This window comes from Hirundo rustica, chromosome 1 (assembly GCF_015227805.2).
Source record: "Hirundo rustica isolate bHirRus1 chromosome 1, bHirRus1.pri.v3, whole genome shotgun sequence".
In the NCBI taxonomy this organism is placed as follows: domain Eukaryota; kingdom Metazoa; phylum Chordata; class Aves; order Passeriformes; family Hirundinidae; genus Hirundo; species Hirundo rustica.
Genome location: NC_053450.1, coordinates 61044226 through 61066135, shown reverse-complemented (window position 1 = coordinate 61066135; position 21910 = coordinate 61044226). Strand labels below are relative to the sequence as shown.

The following is a 21910-nucleotide window of genomic DNA, read 5'->3' as shown; positions in this document are numbered from 1 at the left end:
ACACCATTGTTTTTTAATTTTTCCTTCCTGGAGCCATCTTGCATCTCTTGCAGTCTTGGCAACAACAAATTTAAGTCTGCCTGAAAAACGATGTTTCTATCTTCTGTTTAACCAACACTGTGATCTTGATGGTTCTGGAGAAGTTTTCTAATTTCTTGCAGTTAAGAACAAAAGGTTAAGCAGCTGTCCCACAGTACACATCCTCAGTCCTTCAAAACCCAGATTCATTTCCACAGGATATTTTTGAAGTGGATTAGTCAAGGCACGTAGGGTTTGAGAGGTAAAGCAAGGTGTCCTGCAGATCAAAGTCCTCTGTAGTTTTCTGACCCACTCAGCTCAAACTGAATGAAAAATTTAGGTCAGAGAAAAAACACATCACAGAAATTACCAAAAAGTACTAACAGCTTCTGTCCTACCTCCTAGGCAGAGGTGAATGCTGTCACCAGAACAAAAGCATTCCAGTCCAAAATACCAGACAGCTGAGAGTGGCACGAGACCATTCATATCCAGCTGGACTTTGCAAAGATGCCCCTCCCTGGACCATTCTGTGCTAGTGAAAGAGCTTTCTGCTCATCCTATGCACCCCATCACTGCCTCTTTACTTCCACCAACACCAGTCAGGCAAGTAACTCCCTCCAACCCGATTCTGTCAAATTAAGCCACATTATCTTAAACATTACCAGAAGCAGATTTTTGCTAACACATATTTTGACTGAAAAGGACTAGGAAGATACCATTTGCTGCCCAGCTGGCAGGCAAAGGGTCCAAGTTTTGGGGATAAATTAATATAACAACATCTTTCATGAGCACAGGCAATTGTACAGCACTCACCTGCTAAAATTCCTCATGCCATAAGAGATACTCAACATGACAAGAAGAGAACCTTCATGAACCTTAATGTTTGGTGCTTCTCATCTCTCCTAATCTCTGGGGATACATTCCATGTCCCACAGCATGCTTTTTCCTGCCAAACCAATACTGACTTCTGTAGTAGTCACATCCATCCTTGTTTTTCTTCCCTGCTGCCCTCCACCATAGGATCAATTGCTCTAAATTATTCAGAATCAACCTTGTTTCAAAAAAATTGCCTTCTGTTTGAAAACACATCTGTACCACACCTTCCTAATACTGGCAAAGTCTGAACAAGCACAACAACCACCAAGAGCATCACATAGAACAAAGTGAAAGATCAGAGCTAAAGCTGCTCCTACAGTTGAATATGGATTTCAATCCAGTACATTTGCCAACCATCAGGCTCTTCTTGGGGGTGCCAAGCAACAAGACAAGAGGCCACAGGCAGAAAGTGATGCACAGGAAGTTCCATCTGAACATGAGGAAGAACTTCTTTACTGTGCAGATGACTGTGCACAAGAACAGGTTGCCCAGAGATGTTGTGGAGTCTTCCCCACTGGAGATACTCAAGAACTATCTGGATGCAATCCTGTGCCATGGTCTATAGGATGATCCTACTTGTGCAGGGAGGTTGGACCAGATGACCACTGTGGTCCCTCCCAACCTGACCCATTCTGTGACTCTGTGATATTGTAGTGCCCTCTTCAATACTGAATCGCATTAAGAAAAAATACTCCAAAATTATGTACACTCCTCTTTCTGCTGTTGCACTTGTCACTCTTCCCTCCCTTAGCTTCCTCCAGAGTGTATCAAAAGCTTTCCACCCCATTCTCACTAACTACTCTTTATATCCCACATCCCCAATTCTGCCATCAAGTCCTGTCCATTAGATACTCCCCATTCCCCTTTCCCGTTCTCCCTCAGGAAGCAGGCTCCCAACCACACAAGGATACATCCATGAACCTATACCCATATTAGGGTTGCAAAATAGGTAGTGAATGTGTCTAGGTGTCTGCTACGGATAAGGTTATGTATATTTTAACACATATTAGTTAGGAAGATGACACTTGGAGAAGAGCCCTTTCTTTAATTAAGCCAAATAAACACCAATATTCTGCCAGAATCACAGAATGGCCTATCTAGACTAGACCTATCGCTCTAGGTCTATCCTGACTTTAAAACACACTCTTAAATTTCATGTCTGAAAATTTCAACACAGTTCAAATCCACACACATCACAAGAAGGGTGACAGTGCTTCACAACTTCCCTCAGGCTGCAGAACCTGTTAGTCACAGGTTGGGTGACATACAATGAAAAGACTCATTTCACTTAGCATTCCTAGAAATGGCTGCCATTGCCTCTTCCCCCAAAAAGGAGAACATAGCTCTGTGCAATAGGTTTCCCCTCCCAAACACTGCAACAGGTTCTGTTTCATTATGTCTGCTGCAATAACGCAGTCCCAAAAGAATGGCGCTCACACAAGCCCATAATCCCATTTCACTGTGGAGCAGTTTTGTTCATAAGCAACAAAGAAAGAAATATATCCCAAAAAACTGCTGACAGAAGCTAAACAAGTGTAACATTCCCAGAGCAAAAAATATGACTAATTAATAATATGATCCATTAATATTCTCAACTGTGAGATGGAAAGAACATTTCATGAATGTGTGACCAGCACAAAACTCACTTTTCTAATAATAATAATGCACGTACAAGGGGAAAAAAAAGAAGAAAGCAAAATTCTTTCCCCTTCCTTTTTAATATGAGGCACTCATATAACAACAATGCAACCTAGGTTTTAGGCAGAGCAGAAAATGAAATTAAATTCTTACTTTAGAGGCTCAGGAGGGAGTTTAGTTCCTGAAAGGTTAATCTGCATCAAAGCAAGTGAGCTGCTGAAAAACTGTTTGAAGGAGGGAGGGACTTCTTTTCCTTTTCTGCAAGTAAACAAATTCATTAAGAAGTAGCATTTAGACACTCCTCATTCCAATAAATAGTGAATGCAAGCCATCAGAAATGTAATGATCTTTTACAGTTTAATTGCTCTACCTTCGGCAGTTCTGTAATCAGTGGCTCTCAATTAGCTTAGAATTATAATGTCATCAAAATGTTGACTCAACAAACAATCCTCACAACTGCACTGCTGCACAGAAGGCATTACTATCTACCTTTTGTTTTGTGAGCTACAAAGAATGGTCATTTAGGTCCAGTTAACAGTGAACATACTTACATCTCACAAGCAGATTGAACAGGACATGAACAAAACCCTGAAACTACTTTTTCACCACTAGAAATAATTACTCACTGCTAGAATACCTTAGCATCAATTAGATGTCATCTCTGCTAAGGCCCCAAAGCATCAGTCCGAAGAAAATGGAACCTAATATTTCCCACAATGCAAGTACTCTAATAAGTAAATGTTCAATCTCAAGGACTTTCAAAGGGAGCTCCTCCCAGAGGAAGATAAAACAGGAAAAAAAGCATTTGTAACCATCAGCAAATCATGAAAAATACAAACTTTAAAAATCATATAGAGAGAGGAATCAAGTCAGTCAGACTTCAAAGCCTGATGCTATGCCCTTTAGAGACAAAAGATATATATAGACTTTCTGCTGCATCAGTATCGCACAAACACTTATTAGACAAGGTTGCTTACTTTACAGACCTTTAGCAAAGAGCAGAAAGGGAAAGAAAATATTTCGCTTAGAATAAATAGTACCTATTTCATCAAGCACTGAGACTGCTGAGGCTTTATAAAAAAAGTCTTTGATTTATTCTTAAAATGAAGGGTGCTACAGGAGTGCAAGAAATGACAACCCAAAATACTGCAGGAGTTGAGAGCAATGACATATAAATTGTACCTGTGAGAAAACAGAGTCCTTGAGAGGCTAAGAACAGCTAGATGCTGAAGACATCCACGAAGGAGGGCTCCACACACCTGGTACAAAATAAGGGCAAATGATTTTACTTCATATTAAACCAAAAAAGTACCTAGGGATAAAAGGTAGGGAATGTTTTCTTGGAATTGAAATAGCCAGAAAAATGGTCTTTACCATATCTAGTGCACACTCCGTGTTGGATAAATCCAGGTGAACAAGGGCATTTGGCTGGGCCAAAAAATTGTACAGGCTCTATAATAATTGGACAAAAAGAATTACAGATGTTAATTTCTATATTATGACAACACTGGACCACTACCCGTCATTGCATTTTTGGCTCTCATATATACACCTGAAACTTCACCTTATCAATAAAACCTGTTTTACTTTTGCAGGCTATCATTCCTTTAAAAATAGTGGTAAAATGGAGCTCAGACTACACTTGCTCAACATTTCTCTTAAAGCACAGGTCTTGAGTTATTGCATTTAACTTTCACAGCAGACGATAATTAATTAGGATGATAATTAAACAAAGATTTGTGATGCCACTCAGAATGCTGTTACATTTTAGAAAGGCTAATTGGTTTGTAAGTTAAAGCCAGTCCCTTTAAGCATGAGCGAAGCAACCAATTTGCACCTTAAGTCCATGGTTAGTTCTAAATATCAGCTGCACTTTACAGGTTTAAGGGACAATACAGAACAGGTAACAAGATTTTAACATCAACACCTTTAATACTGTATAAAATACGCCATGTAGATGTTATCATATGTAAAACTTCTTACTATACACTGTTTCATTTTGGTCTTTTTTTAGTCTCAGAGAGCAACACAGAAAGATAAAAGTGTGACCTAATTCACAGAAAACTGGAAAGCTCAACTCCACATGAAATCCAGCCAAACAGTGCATGCTTAACATTTCTAAAATAGATCCATCTTCCCAAAAATTAGGTCATTTAGCCCCTATACCTACAAGACAGGTCCCCACTTTAAATTTTCCATGCCTTCCAACGGAAATAACAGGATTTCCTTGCACCTGTTAGAAAACTGATTCCACAGATTAAGAGACCTCAGTATTAATAGTCTCTATCTTTGAACCATACATCTGACAGGCTAAGAAAAGCCTCATTTTCTGCATTTATCTCTTAAAATATTGTAGGTAGACCTTAGGTTTTTTTAAACACTGCCTGCCAAAGATTTATTTATTACATTTTATTTTACCTTTTGTTTTTACATTATTTACTACCTTACTGTCTCAGAGTAATTCACTGTGTGTCTTTACTCACATTTAACTATTAATTTGCTAACTTTAAAACCCTGTTGTCCCACTGACCCATTCACCTTGTGTCTGAAAAGGCTAGTTCTCTGAATATGCTGATGAATCTGCAAGTAAGATACGTGAAAATGTCGTAAAGTCATATCAGACTGCACTTTAAATTATGACATTGGTTGACTGTTGTTTTGCATCTTCTAGATGTTCAATACTTAGAATTCAAAACATGACAGTTACATGCAGATAAATTTTGATGTGAAAGAGAAATGCAAATGTAACAGTCAAAAAGTTGAATATATACAAATTGAGAAGTAAGTGGATTTCATTATGGAGGAAATAGAGCTCCACCTTCATGGCAATTGATAAACTAAACAAAGGAGTCTAAAAAATTCTTCAAAGACTCATGGGTTCAACAGCACACATCAAGGAAGTGCACAAATTTATTTATACAAACAAAAATACTGAAAAACAGAAATTAACTCTTTACAAGTCAAAAGAAATAATTTGCTTCCAGCCTTCCAATAGAAAATTTGTAATACTCTTATCATTAAAAAAATGATGAGGGCTTTTTAATGGCATTTTGTCACTTTCAAACAGAACTCCAAGAGAAGGGTAAGTCCACTGAAAGAAAGTGGTACCCTTGCACTTTTCTCATGGATCAGTAGAAGCCAAAGACTAAAGGCATGATCTAAAATTGTGTGGATTTTTTTTTTTTTTTTTTTTTTTTTTTTTTTTTTTTGAGCTGTGTGGAGCATTTCTCTGACTTTATATAAAGAGTAGAAATAAAATTGTGATTTTCTATCCCTACTAAAACTGTACAGAAATAAAGGCCTAAAAGGATCTAAACTAAAAGGCTTTTGCCTTTCTCTCAGCGGTTAATTAAAACACCCATTCATTTTCTCCCCAGGGAGAAGAAAGCGCTTACTGAGAGATCATCTCCGCGGAGCGCGTTCCCTGAGAGGTCAAGATAGACGAGCGTGTTGGCGATCAGCGAGTTGGCACTCAGTGACTGGGAAAGGCTGTTCACCCCTGCCAAAAAAGAGGTCACAACTCAGATGAGCTGTCTCTACACAAAAACTGGCCCAGAGCCTGCAAGTGAGCAGTTTCAGTGCACACACACACCAATGCTGAATGACTTCCTATGGCCATCACTGTGCTGCAGCTGAGGAATACAGATCACCGGGCAGGTATGAGACCTGTCCCTGACACAGCATGAGTTCCACCCGCACCACGCTCTCCCAACTTCCCCGATGGAGCCACAGAGGGTTATACATCCCAAATCCGGGATGTATCCCGGATATTTTCAAACAGATTTTAAAACCGCGGTTTACTCTATAATTTTAAGCCAGCGTCTTTCTACAAACAACAATATTTAGATAAAACTATCTGTAGAAGGAGATGAAAGCATCTGTGGAAGACCAAGTACATTAACAATTATAATTGCCGGAACTTCAAAAGCAACTGACGAGACCTAGAAATTAAAAATATTTCAATTAATGTATTTGCTTGTAATTTCAGAAAAATAGTTAATTAAAAGTACCAAGAGATGCATAAAGACTCTCAGTTGCTTATCAGAACAAAAACATATTTTTCACATCAAAATTAAAAAGCTCATATTGGGAACAAACCAGTCAGGGCTTTCTTCCACTGAAACTTCTCAGCTTTTCAAAATACAAATTAGGACACGGCTATTTCTGATCCCTTCAAATCTAACTTTTATCTGAGGGCTCTGCAGCTTATCATCAGCTTCTCAATTCATTGTAGATTGTCCTTGTTGCCTTTTAAGCACTACATGCATGTGTTTCTTACATGCATAAGCATCACTGTGTCCTTTAGTTGACGCAGCAGTTTTTTTTCTAAGTGCTTGGCCAAAGCTATAAAGAAGGCAAGTGATCTACTACAAAACATTCAACAATTTCTCATAGCTGGTCAGTGAAATTGGATGGGCATTCAATAGATGAAATATGTCCAGTCTTCACTTAAGAACTATTATGAAACTGATTTGCCGGTGAAGATGTGGAAGAAACAGCTAGCAAGCTCTTTCTGGAGACAAAAACACAGATGTCAGTGCTTTAATTTCCTGAGCTTTCAAATATTAAGAAAGTCTCCCATATTAGTAGTATGGCTCCTGGTTTCAGGAGGCTTTTGAAACTGGAAAGTATTAAAGCACAGCAACACCTTTGTCAAGTCTCAAATATTTTCTGCTTAGTGTAATTATTCTTTTAGCTTGAGATGGTGTTGTTGAATCTACACCCTATTGCTAAGGTAAACTGCAAAGTAATACTTTGTGAAACTTTGAAAGATCTAAAAGCTCTGTTTAAATGCTTGATATTAGCTTTGGATTGATAAAACTTTGGATGCACTTTGGTGAGCCTTCTCAACACGTTTACAAACAAGAAGAAGAAGGATGAAATGCAATTTTGTCCTGGTTGCTTGATGGCACCTAGTTATAAGCTGGGGTTCCAGCAGGGTTAAACAATTAGTAATTCAGCATGTACAACCAAGAACCAATTCTGGGAATTCAGAAGCAGTGTCTGTGTTTGAGGGAGAAGGAGAGCTATCAAACAATTCATAATGTTGCTGCTTGTTTCATGCTTAAAAAGGGTCAACTGCTCAAAAATCAGTCGCATCCGTGAAGGCAAACAATGTGAATGAGGGATTTTTTTAATTAGCCTTTGGCCTGGGCTCAAAAAAGCAAGCTTTATCTTTGAATGAGTATACTAGAATTTTCCATTTAACCAGAATCTTCAAATCAATAAATTTATATTTGAACTTCACACTACCTCATGCTATATTCTGACAGTAATCTCACTTTCATTTGCAGACAATCTTTTATGCTCTTTTACCACTCTCAGGAGGCTCAGACTGTTAATAGCTCTCAGGAACTTTGAGATACAATATTTGAAGAAAGATCAGCTGGGAAGTTACCACCTGAATTTCACTTGTCAATCTTAGAAACTTATCTCAAATAAAAAGCACTTTTAAAATAAGGTCAAAACCTGCGAGGGATTGTTCTGAATTTCGGAAAAGCCTAAAAATAATAAATAAATAAAAAATCAATGTAAAAAAAGGTTGAAGGAAAAAAATACCTGCACTTTGGAGTCTACTGAATCCAAGATCCAAGGACTCTTTTAGACTTTCTCCACAGAAAGTATTAGAAGCTCAAGTCTCTCAGTCTCTCAAGTTAAAATCCAATCATTACTGTCTTAGGTTAGAGAGAAACTGACAGCTTTGCAGCAACCTGAGTTGCTTCAGGTCCCGAGGGTGGTAAGAATTCCCATTTTAAGACATGGCATATACTATTTTTAAGAAATACAGAGGAGCTGCCATGGGACAGCATTAATGGTAACATGTTACCCTGAAAGTCAGCAGTATTAGATGTACCGGAAAATATTTTCAGCTCTTGCTTAAAGATCATCTTTAAAAAGTATGTTAAAAACCTTCAGATTATTTTAATAACCTCAGAATTCCCTTTCACTGACAAGAGTTGTGTGGGTGAACTTCATCAAGCTGGAATTTTTTCTTTATGAAGAAAGAAATGTTGCTAGAGTGTTCTCTTGACTCAAACTTCGCAATCACTTGCTGAAAAAATTCAGCTCTCATGAGGAAAAGTAGAGAATGAATGAACATACCAGAACTGCATAAATTTCTGTTAAATTCACAAGTGTCTCATTTCAAGAGTACATGTTACGTTAGTCAAGATTCTTAATCGTCACCAAAAATTGAGTTAGCAGTAGAAAACTGCAACACCAGAGTTTAATTAAAGTATTTTTAGTAAAAATCATTATTTAATAAATTCACCCTAGGATTTACTGTTTACTTAAACATAGTAAGAGCCATAGGCACTCATAATTAAACAATAAAAAGTCCTTTACCCCACCCATATTTCCCCAGGTCAATCCTTGAAGCTAAGGAGAATACAGAATCTGCACTTCACAGAGCGATAATGAACAGGATAAAAGGGCATGGTTTCTATCTGTTATCAGCTAATGTCCTTTGTTCTGTTAACTCAGTCATCTTTTCCAGGTCATCAACATCTACAAAAAAAAAAAAGCAGCAATAATGCCAGTGTGGTTTTTCTATTTTGAACACCCATTACCCATACAGGAGACCCAGGGTTTGTGCAATCTGGGTAAGAGGTCACTGCTTCTGCTATTTGTAAAACAAAAATGCAAAAAATCCTGGAAGCTTCTGACTTGTGTTTCACTGCTGTTATCACTTTTAAAATACACAACCATTTCAATGACAATATCAAATCAGAAATTTGTAAATTATAAAACAAAGGAGTCTTTAGTCAGAGCAAGTCGCTCACCAGCCATTGTTACAATGCTTGGTTTAATAGAATAACTGTGTACAAAACATTTGGAAATTTCCCTACACATTTTTGCTTCAGACATTTTGTTGAAGCACATATGATACATATCTTTCATGTCAATCCCAATTTCAGTCTTCCTTTATAGTACAGGTTCAATTTTAACCTTTACAGAAGCAAGTCTGAGTTTATCAAAGTGCTGAAGGGTACTCAGAACCCAGCTCACGGTTCAGCAACCCAGTGTTGCAGAAAAAGCAGCCGCGCTGTTGAGAAAATACATCTAAATCATTTACAAAATTAATTCTTTTACAATCTGGTAAGAAAAAGTATTTTTTGCATGTAAATCTGAAAGGTTTAGAAAAGAAAAAGGGGCATATTTATAAGACATACCTTTAGGTGACAAGGAGGTTTTAGATAAATTTAAATGCTTCAGTCCCTTTGGAAGTTTGGCAAACTGGATGCTCAAAGATGACACACCTGTTGGGGGAGCAAAGACAACATGGATGTTTTCAGGTGAGCTCTGTGACCTCAGGTTTTCCCAGCAAATCTCAGGAGGGACAAACTGCACTCACTGTGCAAGGTGGGCTCTGTCAATTTATGAACCTTTTACTGATGTAATCAAGATCCCTGCTTTGCTAACCACTGAACAGGTAGGAAACTTTGTTTTTAACCATCAGTAGTCCTCCTTAATGAGTTTTAAAACTTTATAATACACATATATTTTTGAGAAGGAGTCAAAGGGAAGCTATTACACACACCAAGCAGACGGCACTTGGAAAATCTGGAAGCTTTATGTTTAAGAAAAACAACTAATTTAAAAATCTAGGTGTGAACTAAAACCCAACAACGCTGTTTCACACAAAACTTCAAACTATATTTATTTTCTTTTAAAATAAAGCAGCCTGCAGGCTACCAGCCAAGACACAAGCTTGGAAATTCCAGAACTGCTTGCAATCATAAACAGTAAAAACCTATTAAGGTGCTGACAGAGACTAGACTACCTCAGCACAAATTCAACAAAAGAAGAAAACCGTAAGAAGGCACTTTTCATTAAATCTTTTACCCAGTGTGTCCAAGTTTCCCACTGCACAAATTTCATGGTCCATTTTAAGCAAAAGATTGAAATTTGATTAAGAGGACACATCCTAAATAACAATGCAACTAAGCCGTGAAGTATTTATTACAGGAATAAATCAACATAAAAACTCCAGGCTTAACCTGAGGTGTGAAATACAGTCATCTAGAGCAATTCACTTGGAGAGAAAAGGGCACAGAGAAAGAGGGTAAAACCTTTTATTTGATTGAAAACAGTGAATTAAAAAGCTGATACCCTTCCACACACACAGACATGAAAAAGTCTGTGAAACTGTAGGTCACATACCTACATTTACTCTGTTTTTATTCTGGTTTACTTATCATTGATCATGAAGGAGGCAGCTACCTTGCAGGTACTGTGGTAGGGTTTTGTTTTAATGCTCTCTGTAAAAGTATGTTGCGTGCAACACCCACGCAACTCAAAACAATACTCTTTTTTTAAATTTAATTTTTATTTTATTTATATTTATATTCCTGAAACATTAGACCCATGATACCTTGGATTCATTTATTGTAGAGCACAATGGTAACCAGATACCTTCACCAATTTTCAGCAAGAATGAATCAAACCATACTAACAGGATTTTCTTTCATAGATCTATAGGGACAATCAGTATCACTAAGGATACAACAAATGTAATTTTTGCTGTTAAGCATTTTGACTAAGACATGCAGCAAATAGTTTTACCTCTCCATCTCTGCATTTAGCAAACAATCTGCAGACTAATTATCATTCTAGCCAAGCTGAACAATTTTCACATCTTCTTAGCACGGGGGTTAAGTTATAGTTATAAGATACAGGAATCAGGTGCAGAAAAGAAGTGTGCTGCTGGTGACTCTGGCCCTTGAACACCTTTTAAGTCACTCATTTTTGCTAATGGCATAACAGAGATGAAAGTTCACAGGGCAGAAATGGAGTCAGCTATATCCAGGCACACAGTTTGGAATTTGAGTACTACTAGGCTTCAGTACGTTTGTTGTGCATTATTTTTAACAAAATATGAGATTAAATTCTGACCCTAGTAGAGCCAAAAGCAAAACTGCCATCACTTCAGTGTGGCTAGATTTTTACAGACAAGATTGATAACAAACTTTCCAGGTGTTGGTCTCACAAATATTGACATTACCATAAAGGACAGCCAAACACAAATTATGAGACTGGTCTCAATAAAAAAATCACTGCATATAAATAGTGCACTACATTTGAACTGAAGAAAGGTCCTATGCTTTAGGTCAATTAAACACACTTCCCATGCTGTTGGAATACAGACAGTTGCATTAATATATAATAATATCATGCCTTCACTCACTGGTACTCAACAATATATAACAGCTTAAGGTATGTTTATGCTCATACAGGGTACAAAATGTTCTTGAAAACAAACTCACTTCCCTTATAACTGCAAAATAATCTAGTTCCAGTTCCTGCAGGTGGTTTTTCAAAAATCCATATGTTTATATGAATCTCCACTTTTACTTGCGAAATCCTTTCTGCCTCTCCAGTTTACCAAAGCCAAATCTACCTTGCACCCAGGGAATTTTCTTGAACTGAAAAGCTGCAATATTTGCACATTGCAATTATATTAATTTCTAAGTACTCTAAAATCTATCTAATTCTAATGAAAGGTCAAATCTTAATTGCATATTTGATAGGAGAGGCTGAGATAATGAAAAAACCTTACTAATTTCTCCTAGCTGTAGTTTCTGTATTTAATTTTTGTCTTCTGTGTGGATACTGTGGAATGGCTTGACTGTATAGGTTTGTTGCAAAGGAAGCACCCCATGGATATGTTTAAGAAAATGAAAAAAAAGATCTCCTGCACTGTAGAGTATCCGATGTTTGGTCAATTGTTTTGCTTCCAAGAAAAAAAGCCCTTTCAAATAACACAACCTAAAAACACTTCTTCAAAAGCAGAATCAACAATGTAGCAGCTTTCAACAGAAATTTCTGTAAAATGCAGTAGGCCTAGGGCACATCGTAACAATAATGTTCTTCAGCAAAGCACAGACTTTCATGTGATAAGAATTCTTAAGAAGGACAAGCAATAATCAGCAGGCAAGAGGTAATCAGAAGAGTTAAAGCAATTCATGTGAACAATTTCAAATAAAAAACTACTCAGAACAGGTTAAAAACAAAAACATTATCATACTTGCTTCCAGTCAAAAGAAAAGTGATAGACACAACCCACAACACCTTTCCCAGCTATTTTTCTCCTTACTGAACCAGGAAGAAAGAAGAGACACCTACAAAATTCTGTGTTAACAACATTCTGAGTCCATCAGGTTCGTAATCAGAATGAACAGCTTTTCTATTTTGAACTGTGACAGCTAAGAGAATAGAAAATTTCCCCCAAACAAACCAAATAAAACAAGGAAACGTTCACTGTGTAAAAATTCTTATTTTCTTCTAGCCCAACAGGAGCACAAGATAGTCTGATCCCAGGACACCGTGTGCTTGGAATGCATTAAGTGAAGCAAATGGAAATCTCACATGGGCAGCGCTGAAGGGTCAACCCCAGAATGAAAGAATGTAACCTTATTTTAAAAATAAATGCCTCTTGGGTGAAAAAAGAGTAGACAAGAGAGAGGAATGACTTGATATGTACTGAAATCGTGCCTAGCAGTGCCTAGTCTGAGAAGAGCTGAGCTGTTCAGCTTGATTTTCCATCTTGTGGAGTTAACAGCACCTTGCTCCACAGCAAAGCCAGATATGCCTGTATTATTGAACATCAGGGCAGTCTAGCACAGAGCTGAGAAAAAAGGGTAATTTTTGTACTGAAAAGAAACATGGCATTACAACTGACATAGAAACAAAACCATCAGAAAATATAACCCAAGAAACAAAGTTGTCTTGTGCTTCATCTTCCAACTGATTATACCGCTTTCGAAAACACACACCTCTTAAAAACTACAGGTGGTTGGGGGTTTTTTTGTTGTTTTTTTGTTTGTTTGTTTTTTAACCCTCTAGTCCTAAACAATCACTGTGTTCTATCTTCCTTTAAAATCCAGGGCTGGTTTAAGACATTTAAATATTTCTCAACACCCCAATGGATATGCATAAGTCAAGAAGAATGGCAATTCTCAGTCTGTTTGTGAACAGAAATTTACAGTAGTATTACACACAGAGCAATAACCTATTTTTCAGGCAAAGCTGAACGGAGCAGCAATAATCCTCCTATTATATTTATAGAAAGAGACAAAGGTAAATGTTTCAGTACCTCTATCTTCAAGTGGATTGCTAGCAAGGTTGATCGTATGGAGTCCTGAGTTGGGATTATGGGCTAGGGCACTGGCTAGTTTCTGTGCAAAATCCCTGCAACAAAAAAAAAGAGAGGGAGAAGGAATCATGTTATCTCCTCTGTCAACAGCACATTCAAAGGCTTAAAAGCATCAAGGGATTACTAGACAAAAGTGGCCTTTGCTACTGCAGAGCACTGTCTCCTCATGGTTCTAAACAATGCTTATCTGGCTAATTTGCTATCTTTCACAGGGAGTTACTTCATTATTTATTTATTCTGTGACCTAAGAGACTGAAGAGTATACAATCAAATCCTAAAATGCTTTTGACAGAGATCTGAAGGTATAAAATAGGAGTTACACAGTATAACTCAAAACTTGACCACATCTTCCATCTGTCTGTATGCCACAGGATTTAGAGATACACATCAGCTTGCACACCACCACCTCCTTCACTCACAAGCCATCCTGCTCACTTGCAGCAGCCTTCTGCCAATAGTCACTCAGATGGGCTTTGCAGCATATCCAGAAGTATTTCTAACCTTATAAAGCAGCAGGAGTAGCTCTCTCAAAGAACAGCAGCACACTGATGAGCTGGTCTTTTGCTTCCTTTTAAAGTGAGAAGCATCAAAGGGCATGCCTGGCTGATCACGGTCCCAGCAATGGATCCAAAAGAGATGCAGACTCTATCAGTTCTGGAACGCTGACAACAGCCAGGCCAGGTAGCACAGAGAGCTTTGAAGCAACCATAACCAACTGTGCTAGGTAGATGCAGTAGCATGACCTCTGTTCCAAAGCCACTTGAGAGGCAAGGGAGCACTGCCCCAACTGAAGGAGCGTTGCTGCAGCTGCGCTGCCGCCACCCACAGCACTAAGTGGAATGCTAGTCTGAGTTTGCTTGCACACCACACTGTCATACTCCGGTGGAGACACATTCCTTGCATGAAGTCAGAAGGCTGCTGTCTTATCAGCTCTAAGACAAATCCTCAAACCTGTTCTCATACCAGCTGAGAAGCTGTGATGGGATAAGGGACTAGACCTGCTGCGGGCTTTTGATAAAGTGAGGCTGTAACTTCTGTGTTCTTCACCTAAGTAAGACACAAAGACAGAAAGCAAAACTATGCCTTGAATTTCCCTCTTCCTTTCTGTCCTTAAAGTACATTATTTCTCCTCCTGTAGGCCAGTGGTGGAGAGCTACCAAAATGCTAATTAACACTGCCCTCTTTCCTTGGAACAGATCCTGCCCACTGTCAAACTCTGTGCTGAGAACCATGGTGGAGATAGCATTCTCTTCTAGTATTTGGAAAAGAAAGGAGACTGAACAGCAATCGCCTCAATAGCTTTTGGTCATCTGCAGTTGCAAAAGTTACTGGAGTACAGAGGTGCTACAGGGAAGTTTAGTTTCCCTTTGAAACCCTAGGTCCTTCTTGGGCTAGAACTGGTTGCAGCACTGCAGATGCATGATGAAGGGCTGCCTTTAGGAAAAACATATTCTCATCCTAAAATACAAGCAGCATGTGAATACAAACACTCAACAAAAACAACTTCTGGACTTGAAACTTTGCCACCTGACAGGGTCTCCTGCTCTGCTACCAGCTGCTGCTGCAGAAGACTAAGGATCCCCTGTAGGTCCTCAGTGACATTTGCAAACACTCTGGAAATCCTCCAGCATTTGAAATGGTGCTAGATGCCTGCCCTTAGGCAACTGAATCAAGCTCCTTATGTCCAGCCAAGAAAAATGAGGTTTTGAGTTAAAAAGCAACAAACCCTTTCCTCTTGAGATTGAGGAGTTTCCTCCTCTTCCTTTATCCCTAACAGATTCTTGTCATTACAACACTCTGCATAAATCTCCAGGCTCGTTTACAAACTCTGCTCCAGCTTTTGCCAACAATATAGGCAGGATTACCAGAACGTTTTGGACAACTAAAGTGAGTGTGAGCTACTTAGCAAAGGCACAGCAAACCCACTTCCACCAGAAAGCGCTGGATTATCTTTAACGGGCTCACAGGGCTCCAAGGCTCACTTTGGAACAAAAATAACACAACAAATAACACACACCATGCAGCCTCTGCCATTAAGAGGCACCTTGGCTCTGCTCATGGGGGAACAACTCTTCCCCTCCTTTGTCCATTATTTGTTTCAAGTCATAAAATTTGTTACTTCTTTTGGCTGCACACTTATGAACAGAGCGTGCAGTTTAGGTCTGAAACTTTCTATAAAGCATCAAGCTTGCTCTGCATGCATTACACATGATTGGCTGAAACAAGCTTATTCAGGCTTGGAGGTAAAGCTCCTAAAAGATTCAATTTAACTGTACATATGACAGACTAAGGATATTTCATCAAGGGAAAGAATACTACCAATCTGGAAATCTCAGACAAACAAAACAATTCCTTGAGATCTGTCTAGACAACATCCCTGTAACAGAAAAAAAGAGGATGTGTGGGAGGAAGCAACACCGTTAGGTCTCAGGATATTAAGACCCTGTCAAGAAGGGGAAGATAAAACTCAGCATGACTGTCAAAGGCCCTCTGGATACCAGCAACAGGCACTCCTGTTGTTGCCCACGTGGCAGCTGGCCACTCCCTTTGGAACAGGGCTGCACAGGACAGTGTGAAATGAGGCAGGGATATTTGGCTTGCCAGCTTTCAGAGAGCATGTAAGTGCAACAAATAAATCACTTGCACCAGCTCCTGCAAACAGGCCTTTGCAGACTGGGAAGTCTGTCTTGCAGTTCCATGGAAATCACAGAATATCCTGAGTTGGAAAAAACTCCCAAGGATCGAGTCCAGCTCCTGGCACTGCACAGAATACCCCAATAACCCCACCATGTGCCTGAAATTGTTGTCCAAATGCTCCTTGAGCTCTGGCAGGGTTGGGGCCGTGACCAGTGCCCTGGGGAGCCTGTTTCAGCACCCAACCACCCTATGGAGGAAGAACCTTTTCCTAATATCCAAGTCCTTGCCATTTAGCATCTCCCAACTGTGCAGGCCAAGGGCAGCTCCCACCACACACAGCCTGTGCCTGTCAGGCCAAGATGCAAAGCCTCGTAGACGCCAAAGCCCAGCCTAATCAATAGGCTGAGTGACCACTCAGAAATCAGTATTTTGGTTACCACATATTGTCCTATTCCTCTAAAATACCTCAGGGATTAATCCTCTTTTCAAGCTAATTTTTCTGGGCCAGCTTGAATTACTCTGCTATCCATGAAATCTGGACATCATGTATGTTAATTAAAACATTTACCAAAACATTAGTCATTGCTATATGTGTTGAAGCCTTCCAATGATATCTAAAGCACATCCTTTATGTGTAGTTACAGCAATAGCAATGGGGATAAAATTTCCAAGAGCATCTAAACTGGCACAAATCTTATCAGAAGGGGGCTTTCATTTGACATCCTGTTTTTCCCGACAGGAAGTTCACACTTCCCTAGTTCTGGGTTGTTATTACTGCTACAGTTTGCTGTTTCATCATTTGGGAGGATGACAAGTGTTTATGAGGCTGTGGCCCAAACCAAATCACAGAAATGAGTGGCTGGAGATAGAAAAGAACAGAATCATCTTAAAGTGACTCTGGTGCAGGAAGAAATATGCTCTTGCAACTGCTCAAGATAGTTCTTACAGTTTTACTCTTGGTAGCTCTTTCTTAACCTTGGTTTGACATTCTATCACAGCTCATTAAAAATGACCGGTCTGTAAGCTATGGGAAGGAAGATATCCAGCAACAACAGGGTCTCCTAGCAAACAGATATGAAAAAATGGCAAAACTGACAAATGCATGCTTGGCACAAACAGACAGCGTTGATCAGAAAAGATACACACCACGGCACAATGCCAAACACTCTGCATGTAGATGGAGACATGAAAACCAAAGTCACAAGTTGATTATCTGTCAACTCCTGTTAAAACCGAAAGCACTTAATCCAACTGTGATAAATTAAGGCAGGCAATGTGCAAAGGTAGTCAGCATATCCTTTAATATTAATGATTATCACTAGATTTCATGGCACATACTGGAAGAAAAAACAAGATTAAAACCAGGGACCTATGTTTGAATGACAACTATTAAAGGCAGTGCACTAGTGATCAGAAAGTTCACATATTATTCCAAACTCAACCTTAAATTTCTTGTGTCATGTAGGCAATTTTCTTTTAAAGGCATTTCAATGCAAAGTGCACTTTAAAAGGGAGAAAAAGACTCCAACAATGGAAGAGGAGACAATGTAAGGCACACCAAATATCTCCCCTGTGCTTGTTTCCCTTTATTTGTAATTTGGCATAGCTTTCTGCTTCTTGCACCTTTACACTGTTTTATTAATTAAAAAAAAAAAATTCATTAGCTCTAGAGTTTATCTTGTCTACATTGTCTTGGACCCTACCCTAACACTAAAACAAGCACTACAAGTACAAACCAGCACAGCTGGAAGTAAATTGAATTTTGCTTCTATTTCCTGTGAAGGGGGAAAAAATATCTGGTAGCTACAACTTACTGTATTTAAAACATATACAAGGATTTAATTGTAAGGCTTAATTCTGTGTATCTTCCTTATAAGTCTATGGCAAGCCATCAAACTTACTGATCTACTTCCTTCAAAAAAGTTGTTAGTGTAGAAGTCCTGTTATATTTGAGCAGACAGCAATCCACATTAAGATAACACCAGCTCATTTGGAAATGAAACAACAACAATCTGTTATGCAAGATGGAATAATATGCTTTTTTTAACAAAACCTAAACCACTGTTTTGTAAACGATAAAAAGGTGTTGATTCTTCTACTGGAGCCGTATTTGGAGAGGAATAGTGTGGGCCAGTTTAAGGATCAGGCTCTCTTTCAATCACTTTGCTCCACTTAGCCCAACCGTCCAAGCAGAATCTTAAAAACCACCGGTTTAAAGAGATTTCTTGGACATACAGATCCTCTGGAAATCCTGATAAAAAGCTTGTGACTAGAGGCTCGTCAGAACTAGGCAGACATTGAGCACAGCTTTTCTAATGCTTATTCTGGCTAACAAACATCATGCATCCCTTTAGGTGGGAGTAAGCAGCATCTAGAGTGACATTTTGAAGGGATTACTTACGTTCTGAGCCCGGCATTCTCTAACACCAGTTCTTCCAACCGACTGGACCTACTCACCACTCGCAGTATCTGCTCACAGAGATCAGTGGACTGCCACAGAAAAGACAGAACAGCGTTAAAGAACGCAAACACGGAACAGACAGTTACTGAGTTAAGCTGTAATGGGATCCAGGCCACAACCATCTTCTTGTCATACATAAATAGGAAGTAAAAATACCAGAAACATCCCGGAGAGTCAACAGAAGACTTCTGCAAAAGACTCAAGAGAAGCAGGAGGCAGACTAAAAGCAAGTAACTAATGAACCAGGCCACCTAGCCAAAAGGGGCAGAATTTTTATAATGACAGTGAAAACAACCTAAATCATGCAGCTCAGAAAACACCCTCACTTAATTTTTAAAGAAATCTTATTCATATGCTACTCCTGCAGAAAAAAAGTGATAAGTAGTGCCAAGAAGAATAAAACCTGACCAGGAAGGACAACTAAACACAAAGAAAGATGTTAGAAGGCAACCCCCCCCACCAAAAAAAAAAAAACCAAAACCAAACCCCCCCCCAAAAAAGCCCAACCAACCAACCAACCAAAACCTCAGGACCGAAAGGACTAGTGGTTAAGTGCCAGCAAATTTGAGTATGAATTCTTCCAGCCTATGCAGAAGTACATCCCATCTCACGTTCTTACTGTTGTTGAATTCTGGAATTTGCATGGATATTTGAAAGTACCATGAACAAAACACAACAAAAGAGTTTGTTTGCACTGCTCATTCAAACAGAGAGAGAAAACCAACCATAATCATTCAAAAGCCATGTCATGAACTCTGTACCTCATCACTTTTTATTATAAACTTTTATTTTGTTTCTGGATTTGACTTTTCTTTTTCCCCCCACGGCTCACACTAACCAGCATTCATGTGATATCCAAAGCTGAATTTCAGTCATGATCATGAAGTGCTGAAACTATTCTGTCATCTGCCTTTAAAAACAACAATGTGACATTCATACCCGGGATATCTTTGTCTCTAATGATCGTCTGACATTTTCTAGTTTGTGTATTTTTCAGGGTTTGGGGTTTTTACTTTCAAACTAAAAAGAAACCCAACGAAACAAAATAAGTCTGCTCTACCACACACGTAAAATCTTACTAATTCTTTACAACAGCAAAAGCTGACAATTTTTGGTAAAGGCTGTCAACTCAGTCATCCTCCCAATACTTTCTTTACCATCCATGTTTTACTAAGTCAGAATATTATCACAATCTTTCTATGGAACTGTGACTGCAAGTGGAAAGTTTCATGCCTGTTCTATGAGACCACTGTGGGTACTGTGTATCAAATACAATGTCAGAGTGGGACTCGTGAAACACAATGCACTCGATGGCCTCTGGAAATGTCTGACCGCGTGATGACCCTTGGCAGGGCTCTTATGGCATGGATTTACTGTCCAGCTATCTCACTTCCTCATTTTTGAGTTCAAAATGGAATGTACGGAAGGTAGGGGGTTGTTTGGTTTTTTTTTAAGTAACTGATGCATCTTCTAGACTGACAAAGTTTATTTGTTTTCCACAGGAAAGCTGCTAGGAAAAAAACCCCAAAACATTCACATAAATGTATCTCAGATAGATAATAGGGCCAGGTTTTGTTCAAAGCAAACTACACCAGCCAGTCTTTGAACTAAGCAAACGATCTCATTTTACTGAAGCAGAAAATGATTAATTGCACTGTACCTTTTAACAATGTTGATTTTAACAGCAAACTACAACAGCACTAAAAATACCACCGGCTTCATTCCATGCATAACATTGAGAGAGATGTCCCAGCAGGAAAGAAGTTTTTGCCTACTCTTTTGTCAAGAATCACATAAGTTCCTACTGAATTTTCATTGAAAATGATAGCTTAGGAATATAATGAGAGCTTTAAAATCAATAAAATGGCATCAAGACAAGACAAAGCTTTAATAATTTTTAAAGGCAAAAGCTTCTGGAGGCAAGCATGAAAGTAATTTCTCAAGCAAATCACTAACTCCACCTGTGACTGTAAACTTTCCAATTTAGAAGAAATAGCATATTTTGATATATTTAAATTGTCACTGAATTACTGCTTTTCTTGGCCCTTTTTTCAGTAGCCCAACTAGACATGCCCTCTTTTTGCTTTTAGGAATGAAAACTGATATGGAAAAATACCGGTGCCACACATCAGTGCTTCGGAAAACTGGGAGAGAAAATCAAAGTTGCAATGACAATTACACAGAAAAAAGTGCTTTATGCAAGAAAAAATACACAGAATCTTGGCATTTTCTTTTCACCTCCAAAAACCAACTAAATTTCTGACTGCTTTAAAGTTAGTCTTCTTCTAGTCACACAATATTATTTGGGGAGTCAGCAGTGCCTAATAAAGTTTCATGGGCTACTACTATCAACCAATGAGGTTTTCGAACTATATTATTTGAAATTTTGACAAGATCTGACTCTCAGCAGTGTTTTTATGGTGCTAATTGACCGTACAACAGTTTGTATTTCCCTGATATGATTCCAGGACAAAAACAAAAACAAACAAACAAAAAAATTGTCAATAGATTGCCCAGTTGTACTTGCCTAAAAAAATTTCACTTTAAAAAGTGTAATAGCATCCTTTAAAACACAGCACAGCCTGGTAGAAGCAGATATATTGTTTCAATTTATTACTTACTAATTTCAGATCCTTGGAGGACAGCTTTGTAAACCACTGATTATACTCCAGAGCAGCAACTATAGGTATTAAGTCTCTAGAAAAAGAAAAACACTTTTACACACATTTCATACAACTGTCATTTGAAACAATCTCTAAAGTGTTCTTCCATGCCTCATTCCCCAGAGTTTTGCAATGCTAATTGCGTCCCATTCCCCTTATAGAAAGCTCTGCACTCAGAAACAGCAGCAGCAGCAGCTGCATGTCTTCCTCTTATTTTAATAAAAATTTCTGACTAGCCAATTGGCATCCATTCTAGTATGAATTTTAAAATCAGGAATTCGTCTGGGCTGCCATTCCTACTTTTAACATAACTTTTTCTTCAGCCTGTGACATGTTTAAGCTCCTTAATCACCTCTAATTATAATTTAGCATGACGCTAAAAAGCTTTTTGGCAGTCTGATGATTTAATATAATTCCATGACTGAATGCTTCTAGAGAACACCTCCTTGTCTCATCTCTATA

At 38.6% G+C, this 21910-nt stretch overlaps 1 protein-coding gene across 3 annotated transcripts in view; it reads right to left on the bottom strand.

Annotated features, from left to right (window-relative positions):
- The window catches only part of CARMIL1 (capping protein regulator and myosin 1 linker 1), a 192961-nt gene that overhangs the window by 74777 nt on the left and 96274 nt on the right, over window positions 1-21910 (bottom strand). For all 3 annotated transcript variants that reach the window (XM_040076283.2, XM_040076419.2, XM_058419311.1), the window contains 8 exons: window positions 21407-21482; window positions 18726-18814; window positions 13628-13722; window positions 9705-9791; window positions 5928-6031; window positions 3907-3984; window positions 3715-3791; window positions 2686-2790 (listed from right to left, as the gene is read on the bottom strand). In XM_040076283.2, the coding sequence (XP_039932217.1) occupies window positions 2686-2790; window positions 3715-3791; window positions 3907-3984; window positions 5928-6031; window positions 9705-9791; window positions 13628-13722; window positions 18726-18814; window positions 21407-21482 (711 nt within the window). The remainder of the gene's footprint in view (window positions 1-2685; window positions 2791-3714; window positions 3792-3906; window positions 3985-5927; window positions 6032-9704; window positions 9792-13627; window positions 13723-18725; window positions 18815-21406; window positions 21483-21910) is intronic.